The sequence below is a fragment of the Mus caroli genome, chromosome 2, assembly GCF_900094665.2.
Source record: "Mus caroli chromosome 2, CAROLI_EIJ_v1.1, whole genome shotgun sequence".
NCBI lineage: Eukaryota > Metazoa > Chordata > Mammalia > Rodentia > Muridae > Mus > Mus caroli.
In genome coordinates this window covers 80,021,859-80,032,363 of record NC_034571.1, presented here as the reverse complement: position 1 = coordinate 80,032,363, position 10,505 = coordinate 80,021,859, and the positions used below count along the sequence as shown (strand labels likewise).

The 10,505-nt window shown below is 35.7% G+C and overlaps 2 protein-coding genes across 2 annotated transcripts; one reads left to right on the top strand and one right to left on the bottom strand.

Moving 5' to 3' along the window:
• Nucleotides 1–854: 854 nt before the first annotated feature.
• Nucleotides 855–1,917, bottom strand: LOC110289706 (olfactory receptor 1020). Its single transcript, XM_021156058.1, has one exon. It carries the CDS (start codon nucleotides 1,887–1,889, stop codon nucleotides 936–938), a length of 954 nt encoding a protein of 317 aa, XP_021011717.1. The 5' UTR covers nucleotides 1,890–1,917; the 3' UTR covers nucleotides 855–935.
• A 7,655-nt stretch (nucleotides 1,918–9,572) lies between these two features.
• On the top strand, nucleotides 9,573–10,505 carry LOC110290053 (olfactory receptor 1019). Its single transcript, XM_021156532.1, has one exon. It carries the CDS (start codon nucleotides 9,573–9,575, stop codon nucleotides 10,503–10,505), a length of 933 nt encoding a protein of 310 aa, XP_021012191.1.

Genomic DNA, 10,505 nt, shown 5'->3' with positions numbered 1-10,505 from the left:
AAGTACAATTTGAGACAAGAAAGAACTACTAGAGCCTAGTTCTTTATGCACTCATTATGTTCTATTCTATTTGCCTAATTCTATTGTCCCCCTGTTAATACATCCTAATAGCCATTCTGAAAATAATGTCTCTTTTTCTCCAAGACAATCTAATAAGCCAAAATTAATACATGTGAGAAAAAGATCTCAAATATACATATAATAATATAAATGCAAGTGAGTATATATATATATATATATATATATATATATATATATATATATACATACATATTGAAGCAAATTGAATAATTGCACTTATAAAAAGAAACTATAGCACATACCAAGTAATTACCAACATTTATAAACCTATACCTCCTCAAGTATTGTTTTCATTCCTCATAAGTGCCCATGTAGGCATATATATGAACCTAAAAAATAAAGATGAGTGTTATCTCAAATCACCAATGCTACCACAGAGAAGGTTGTAAGCAAGTGTGCAGTAAAACAAAAAACAAACAAACAAAAATCACCCCCTGTGTCCAATCACATATGTTGCAGAGAATGGCCTTGTCAGGCATCAAAGGGAGAAGAAGTCCTTGGTCCTGTTAAGGCTCAATGCCCCAGGGTAGGAGAATGCCAGGGTGGGAAGGCCAGAGTGGGTGGGTGGTGGATGGGTGGGAGGGTGGAGGAACAACTCATAGAAGCAGTGGGAGTGGTGATGGGATACAGGGTTTCCAGAGGGGAAACTGTGAAAGGGGATAACATTTCAAACATAAATAAAGAAAATATCCAATAAAAATTTAAAAAAAAAGAAAAATATATTTCACATAAAAATTGTGCACAAGAGAAACAGCAAACACAGCTCTTCAAATTCAGGTCTCAGTGTATATTTGTGTGTATGTATAAAAAAAAAGCAACACAATTAACATAGGGTGAAAATATATACCCTTACCTCAAACCACACAATTATGTAAGATTTTCTTCACTGCTTTCTTAACATCTTTATTTTTTAAACTATAGATGAGAGGATTAAGCATTGGAATCACTACTGTATAAAACACAGAAACAACTTTGTCCTGTTCCATAGAGTAGCTTGAGGTAGGGCGCAAGTACATGAAAAGAATTGTTCCAAAGAAGATGGTGACAGCCATGAGGTGGGAGGCACAGGTCGAGAAGGCTTTGTGTCTTCCCTCTGCAGAAGGCATCTTCAGTATGGCAATGAGGATGCACAGGTAAGAAATCAAAACAATCAGAACACAACTGATGACATTGAAACTGGAGAAGGCCATGATCACAATGCCATTAATGTGAGTGTCAGAGCAAGAGAGTTTGAGCAGGGGTGGGGTGTCACAATAGAAATGATTGATCTTATTAGAGCCACAAAAGGATAGTCTGAAAGTCATCCCTGTGTGGATGGCTGCATTGCCAAAGCCTGCTAGGAATGAAGTAGAAACCAACATGAAACAAATTTTCCCAGACATGAGAACTGGGTATAGCAGGGGATTCCAGATGGCTGCATAGCGGTCATAGGCCATCATGGCTAGCAGGAAGCATTCAGTTCCCAAGAAGGACCCGAAGAAGAAGAACTGGGTAGCACATCCATTGAAAGTAATGCTCTTATCCTCAGCCATGAGATTCACTAGCATCTTGGGGGTGACAGAAGAAGAATAAGAGGCATCAACAAAAGAAAGGCTGCTGAGAAAGAAGTACATAGGTGTGTGCAGACTTCGGTCAATCTTAATCAGGGCCATCATGCCCAAATTACCCACCAGTGTCATCGTGTAGATGATCAGGAATAATGCAAAGAGAACACCTTGCAAGTCTGGATTGTCTGAGAGACCCAAAAGGATAAATTCTGTCACTTCTGTGGCATTCTCATTTTGGATTCCTTTTCCATTCCTGACCATCTGTGTTGGAATAGAAGAACTGTTAGAACATTGAATTAATTTCTAAGAATGTAGAGTACAGACAACACAAATACTAACAAATGTAACAAAGAAAATGGAAATACACTCATAGGTTTTTGATAAACACAAATTCTTATAAAAATTTGAAGTATTAAAATCAGAATCAAAAGCATTTGCTCTGACATAACTGTCTTTAGTATAAATGATTAACAAAATTTAAAAATATTAGTGTCCTATAAATTCAACTGAAGAAACATGGCAAATGTTACTTAACTCTCTGACTTCCCTGTCTCAATATAGTTAAAGTAACTTAAAATACTAAAAGTTAACAAAGTGAGTCATAAATGACAAAGAGGACCTGAGGTACTTTACATTGGATGATCAATAAATAAAGGAAATTGAGCATATCCTCATGCATACATGGGATTTACATCAAATAACCATCAGAAAAGTTTAGTAATCACTCTAATTTTTATAGAATAAGATTGTAGGATGGGTAAGCATTATGAAAAAAAAAAAGTAAGCTGACAATGAATTTCAAAGCTCTTACTCCAAGTCACAAGATCACAAAAAACTATTATAAAGCACTTTAACTATGGATAATACATATAATAGATCACTCAAAGTTGCAGAAAGGATTTTCATTAATTTTACTATAATTAAAGAAAAATGTGTGAATATATACATATATAATTCTAAAACTGGTTTAACATTTACATGAATGTAAGCATTATAAAATATAAACAACATGTTACTCGTTGAAGAAATACAGTTTTTACATTGACCTTATCAGTTAAAACAAATTTAGTTAACAATACTAACATGACAGGACCAGAACACATAGCATATGGAAGAGCCTTGTGATAATAGTGAATTAAAACGAATAGCTTAATATCATAAAATATAACTTGAAATCATGATAACACCTACAACTTAAAGTGAGGTCAAACGGAGGTGAAAATATGAAAAGGCAAAGGAAAAATTCAAAAGAGATGAAGCCTTATCCCCCCAATCAAAAAGTTAGACAACATTTCCAACCAGAAGTACTCTTCATGATTATTTCATAACACATCTTTCATCATCGCATATTATTTACTAATAGATTAAATTGACATAAAATGTCTAGGAAATTACAGTTCAATATGCCAGTCCTCCCACTTATCACTCACCAAGAAATATTACTTGGTACTTTCTAAAAATGAAATCACAGGGCCAACATTACCCAATACCTGTACTCACAGTGATGATGAAGATGCAAATGAATATATGCATCTGGTTAGAAGAGCATAAAAGATCTGATTTTGTCTTACAAAAAATCCATCCATACAGATTTATATTGAAAAATAGCCTCCATTGAAACTGACACTCAAGAGGTAAATATTATAATCTCTCATATGTTCATATTTACTAAAAATCTATTGATGTGCCACTGCTTCTCTTAGTATATATGTGTTTCACCAATCAGGGATGGGGTTCTTGATGGGTGCAGTACCAAGAGTATTCATTAGAGTGTGTGGGATCCCATCTAATTGATAGTATATTTTGTCATAACATAGATATTATATTGATAAAATGTTTTCCCATTCTTAATAAGCCATTGTCCATATCAATGATACACTGGCACAGACAAAACTTGAGAATAGCAACTTCACAGTTTGGAGAGATTGCTCAGTGGTGAATAGCACTGGTTGCTTATACAGAGGACAAGGGTTTGATTACAGGCATTCATACCATAGCTTGTAACCATGTATAATTCCAGTTCCTGGGAATCCATTGTTCCAAGGGTACTGCACATATATGATATATAGCCATACATGCAGACAAAATGGTAAGAAGGAGTTTATAGGAGGACAGAGAGAAGGAAAAGGGAAATGTAGTAATTTTATTACAATCTCAAAATAAAACGAAGAAAAAACTGAATTTTAAAAAGAATATAGAATCATATTATTTCTTGCTGTTTATGTTTATCCTTACAACTACAATTCTCTGAGCAATAAAAATAGATATAGAGTTGATTTAGCATATGTTCTTCATCTCTCGGTACTTTGGAATTTTGAAAAAGTTAGTAACTTGGAAAATTAATAGCAAGATGACTTTTGCTTCAGATCAAAAAATTTAAAGCATTCCCTTTACCTTTAACTTGTTGACCTCTTTTGGTCCTGCTGTTTCCGGTCTATGCCTAAATTCACAAGCAGGCACAGCTTCAGTCAGATCACATGTCCTGACTTTCTTGAAGAAGTTGTTGAACCCCTTGACTCAACAAACAAAAAAACTTGAGACTTTCCCTTTAAATTTCCTTAAAAGTGAACACTCCAACTTATAATATGAAGTTCCTTTCAAAAGAGACCATCAGTCACCATGGACCAGCTGTGTGTGGGCCACAGTTGTCTGAAAATTCAGAACACACTACATAATAGTCACACTCATTTTAAATAGGATGGGGTTCTCATTCCATTTTCTCTGGGAATTGATTCTCTCATGTGGCATCCATATAATCTACGTAATTCCTCTCTGAAGTTAAGAAAACATTAAGTCTCTTTTGTATTTCTTTGTTTCTCCCTTGAGACTTCAAAGCCTATTGGAGAATAATTTTTGAGTAATATCATTTTAAGCACTATTTTACATCTTTCCTCTATGGTTTCCAAAAGCTGGAGCTGTGTTTTCTTGGAAAATTTGAGTCCAGGAAACAGCATGTTAGACATATCTCTAGTGCCCCTTCCTACAAGAAAGCTATGTATACACAAGAAGTTAGGTCATTGGATGATACTTAGGTGTGGAATGGAGGAGGCACTGGGCAATTGAAACCCCAAGAGTTGTTTGGGAAGATGACACCTCAGTTATGTGTTTCAGTGACTGTGTGCCCTTGAATGTTTCCCAGGTCTTTCTTAGACATATCATTTCTAATGACTTTGGAGACAAAAATAATGTATGTGAATTTCATTTATTACACAGAAATAATGAGTCAATAAGATTACACATTCACAGTTGTAGAACAGACATAAATTTGTGATAGAGTCGGGGACAAAGCAGGTATGGGAGGGAGGAAATTAAGGCATGAAAAAGATGTAAATATACTCTTCAAGAATTAAAATTAAAAAAAAACAACATTCCCTCATCCTTACACCCAATTTATAAACATGTCTAAAGGTTCATAAACATTATTATTAAAATGCAGAGTGATATGAGGTTTCCTAGTAAGACCCTGAAGCCATATTTTATACACCTGTGATCGCGCAATTGGGTGACCACAGCCTGGGCTACATAGGGAAATACTGACTTAATTCCTAAGGCCCTATATCACTCATAGATGATACAAGAACTATGTGTATTCAATGTGTAAGTTTGGAAGAGGTTAGACATTTCAGCCATATTTCACACACACACACAAAAAGTAATTAGCAGACTCACACATCTCTGAATCTGTGAAAGTTTTGTCTTTCTTTCCTTTTCTAACTACACATGAATATTTTTCTTTAATATATTAGTGTTATTCTGTAAGAAATGGCATTTTCAATGGATTTTCAAGAATAACTAGAAAGCCTTTCATTCATCCCCCAAATCATACCACACTGGGGTCTTTAGCCTAGACAAAAGCCTGCACCTTCATTGCATGGCAATGCAAATCTTTAATCTCAGTACTAGGGAGTGAGAGGCAGACAGGTCTCTGTGAATTCAAGGACAGCCTGGTTTACATAAAGAATTCCACTAAAGTCAGGGATGCAGAGTGAGACCTTGTATCACAAAATGAAATGAAATGAAATGAAATGAAATGAGATGAGATGAGATGAGATGAGATGAGATGAGATGAGATGAGATGAGATGAGATGAGATGAGATGAGATGAGATGAAATGAAATGAAATGAAATGAAGTAACTTTCAGGGTTTACAACAGGTCATCATCACAGTACAGTATGGACAAATAAACCTGCACATGTTTTTACCACTGATCTCAAAGGAAAATAAAATTCCTTGGGGGATGGCACTTATGCATATCTCTGAGTCTCTGGTGAATGTAGAAAATCATTTCATGATGTTTCTTCTAGAAAACATTGCATGACTCTGAGAATTAAATACCCCCTTCAGACAGGCATAACAGCAGGATGAACAAGGGGCTCTGAAACAAACGCCAGGAGGACTCACAGTCTTTCAATTAGTTGCAGAACATTCACTCAACAAGACTGTCCATCTAAGAAGAAAGCTTCAGTCTGCTACTAACATGTACAAAACAGGTTAGCTTTCTATTGGGGCAGTTCTGGGTAGTAATCTACTCAGAGCAGACTCACATTGGCCAGTGCTGCTCTTATAGTCACCAGGCCCTTATACCACATTCCAACAAGACAAGGGCCTTGTTGTTTTAATTTAATTTATCATTAGAATCTATAAGGTGATAGAACTAAAGGTCTTCTCCACCACATCCAATTTCCAGATCAGAAATCCACACTATAAAAAACAGTTCACAGAATGGAAACGATTGCTGCAAATGCTGTTGTAGCCTCTCCAGATACTTAATACATGTTCTTTCACAGGAAGTTTGTTTTCAGCTTAAGCATATAAATCTGAAATGTATTTGCCTACCACAAACTTCAACATTTAAGTATCTAGACTTTGCTTAAATACTTCTGTTTGTGGCTAAAATATGATCAGTACTTTATTTCCCAATAGGCTACTATTTTTTCAAAGGAATTAACTATTTATTATTTGAGACTAAAAGAAAACAATATATATGTATATAGTAATATAGTATATATATATGCAGATACACATATGAATATATATGAACATTTACCTGAACATAAATAAATGTATATGTGTCTATACATATATGTGAATATATATGTATGTATATGTATGTATATGTATATGTACATACTTATATATGCTCATTTATTTTGCCTTAGTAAAGCTGAGTCTGAATATTACAGCCTACTTGCTACTCATTTTAAAATTTAACTGACTTGCCTTTGAATTAAAATACTCTTTCCTTAGCAGTAAGACAGCAGGTGATGAATCACCAGTATGAGATAAACACTTTGACAATTATGAACATGAAATTATATTAAATTAAGAATTAATCCTAGTACACAATAGCCAAATGCATTCAATACTGAAGGCATAAGAATCATTGCACCCAACACCATAGATACAATCTAACTGAATTTTGCACAGTATTTTGAAGATCGATATTTTTCCTTCCATTAACAGATGAGAATTCATAAAGACAGATACTGTTCTGGGAACAACTAGCAGTAAATGTTAATGTCTGCACTTTGTTGTCCACAACACAAGAGAACAAACAGGGTGCTTTGTGGTGAGTGAAGCATCTGCTCATATTCTCCTCTCTTTGAATGAAATATTGAATCTATAATGAAGGAGGGATTTACTGCAAATCACAATGTTCAATTGCATGAAGTAGCCAGGTGTGGGTGTGAGACTTAACTAATTGCAAGGTATCTCCTACTCCTGTACCTATTATAGTTCAGTGTCATGTCTGTGAATCAGAAATAATATCTAGGTCTGGATCTTTATCTACAAAAGTATACAATTGACTTTTTTCTTTTAATAAGATTATTTCAACTCTTGCTGAGGAGAAAGGCCATCTTAAAAAGGGCTATGCTACTACAAGTGCATTAATATCTGTGAGAATGTATACATACTTGCCATAGTCCGTGTTTGAATATGCATGTAAATATGAAAGAACAGCCTCAGGTATTGGTCTTTCAGCACTTTATACACCAGACCAACTGTCCCTTGAGCTGCCAGAGATTCATCTGTCCACCTCCCACCTGTCCTAGAAACACTGAGACTGCATATTTGTGTTATTGTCCCAAGCCTTACGTGAAACTGAGCGTCCAAACTCAAATCTTCACTATTGTGTGGAAACCACTTTAACTATGGAGCCCAATCTAAAGGACTTTTTTTTATTATTATTCTTGCTGCTGCTAAGAATGGATTGTTTTTAAATTTTTAAAGGAGGCATAAACTGTAAGAAATAAATACAGTCTAGAAAATCGTCCAACTCACAACCAGATGATTGTTCAACTAATGCAAAACATGACTTTGCCAATCCCCTCAGAAGAATCCCTTAGAAGGATGACTTGTGAAATAACACGTTTTCAAATACAGAAATGAGAAGTGTTACCTAACTTGCTTTTGTTTTCTTCTTGACTGTTTTAGACAGATATGTTGAAGTGTAATTGACATCAACTATACCTGAAGTACATTCAATTTCAGTATGTGTACACAAGCATGAACTCATTGGCATAAACTGGGTGGTAAGCTCTTTGCACTGATACCTCTTCTCTCTCTCTCTCTCTCTCTCTCTCTCTCTCTCTCTCTCTCTCTCTCTCTCTCTCTGTGTGTGTTATATGTCTACATTCCATCAGTATTCATGGAATTGATCTTTCATTTTATACATTTTTGGAAATGCAATAATTCAAGGCATTCACATTTTGTCTTTGTTCTCTGTGTATAATTATTTTTTGTACTTAGCCTTTATTGTAAATATATCAATAGTTTTACTTTTCTTTTTAATCGAGTAGTGTTGCATCATGTGCCCACACTATGGTCTATTAGAACTGTCTTTCTTAACCCTCAATTAGAAATATTTGTAGAAAACTAAATTTTATGCTCTAAGAATGAGAATCACAAATAATATAATAGACAACTTTCACAACTATATTCATATAAAACTCTGAGATCTTCTTATTGAGTTCTTAGGTCTCTTTTTGCTTTACAAATATAAACTTTTGACCAAAATAAAAAGTGCTATACAAATAATTCCTTATAGGCTGATCTTTCAATTCTGTTTCTCAGTTGATCTAATGAAGTTTCCATTGCACACAATGAACAATGAATGAATTGACAGATGTATGTGTGGGAAACAATGCACTTCTAGAGTAATGTGTATCTTGGACACTCTTTGTTGTTGTTATTGATTGTATAAGCTAAGGATACACCTTATAAATGTTTCTAATTTTAGAATTTAGTTTTATCTACAATGAATGTCCACATCAAAAATACATTTCTCCCTCTGCTTCCTCGTCTTTGTTAAGCAGCAAACCACTGAGAGAGCAGTGTGTTTCTCCTTCAGGTTTATGAAGCCATCATACCCATTTCTAAGTTATTTTCTTCTCCATCTTGTTTGATTTGATTTGGTTTGGCTTGCCAACTGCCCTTAATTCTACAAATGAACAGGCAGCTATCTAATGAAGGAGCAAAATGACATAACCCAAATGTGTACTCCTGTGTTTTCTTTCAGAAAGACAGAAGAACATCACACCTGATCATTCATGTTAGTGAATACCAGTGGATAATAACAAAGACCAGGTCAAAAATCTGGTGTTATGTGCAAATGACCTCAGCTTACTAAAGCCACTTAAGAGGCAGAACTTTCTTCCATGTATGTCTGCACTTGAAAAGGACACAAAACCTTGACCAAAGTCCCCTGAGCCACTATAATAGTCACTGAATTGAACGAGTGGATAAAGGGTTGAGTATCTTCCAAATAAAGCCTTCTTTTATTATATAAAAAAAAGTCTATAATATCCTCAGCACATAATTGCTTAAGTTTATTTATTCCAGTGACTAGAAATTTACTAACCTTATTAACTGAACACAAACAAGTGTTCACACACACACACACACACACACACACACTTACTCACTCACTCACTGCTTAGAACAATGGATAAAGAAAATCACTCAGTTGTGACTGAATTTATCTTTATGGGCATCACTCAAGACCCTCAGCTGCAGATAATCTTTTTTGTGGTCTTCCTCATTGTCTACCTGGTTAATGTGATAGGGAATGTTGGCATGATCATCCTGATCATAACAGACAGTCAGCTTCACACCCCCATGTACTTTTTCCTCTGCAACCTCTCCTTTGTTGACCTGGGCTACTCATCAGCCATTGCTCCAAGGATGCTGGCTGATTTTCTAACAAAGCGCAAAGTTATCTCTTTTTCCAGCTGTGCCACCCAGTTTGCTTTCTTTGTAGGCTTTGTGGATGCTGAGTGCTATGTACTAGCTGCCATGGCCTATGACCGCTTTGTAGCCATCTGCAGACCTCTCCACTATAGCACTCTCATGTCCAAGAAAGTCTGCTTGGTCCTAATGCTGGGCTCTTACTTCGCTGGCCTTGTGAGTTTAGTGGCACATACTTCTCTCACTTTCAGCCTCAGTTACTGTGGTTCCAACATCATCAATCATTTCTTCTGTGAAATCCCACCACTCTTAGCTCTGTCTTGCTCAGATACCTACATTAGTGAGATACTGCTGTTTAGTTTGTGTGGCTTCATTGAGTTCAGCACCATCCTTATCATCTTCATCTCCTATGCTTTCATTCTCATTGCCATCATCAGAATGCGATCAGCTGAAGGCCGGCTAAAGGCTTTTTCCACCTGCGGGTCTCATCTTACTGGTGTTACACTTTTTTATGGTACAGTCATGTTCATGTACCTAAGGCCAACATCCAGTTACTCCCTGGACCAAGACAAGTGGGCTTCTGTATTCTACACCATTATCATTCCTATGCTGAACCCCTTGATCTACAGTTTGCGGAACAAGGACGTGAAAGCCGCTTTCAAGAAACTGATAGGAAAGAAGCCTCAATAA

What these genes read in the sequence shown, in the direction of transcription:
- LOC110289706 (XM_021156058.1), bottom strand. Translation starts at nt 1,889, where the DNA reads ATGGTCAGGAATGGAAAAGGAATCCAAAATGAGAATGCCACAGAAGTG.
- LOC110290053 (XM_021156532.1), top strand. Translation starts at nt 9,573, where the DNA reads ATGGATAAAGAAAATCACTCAGTTGTGACTGAATTTATCTTTATGGGC.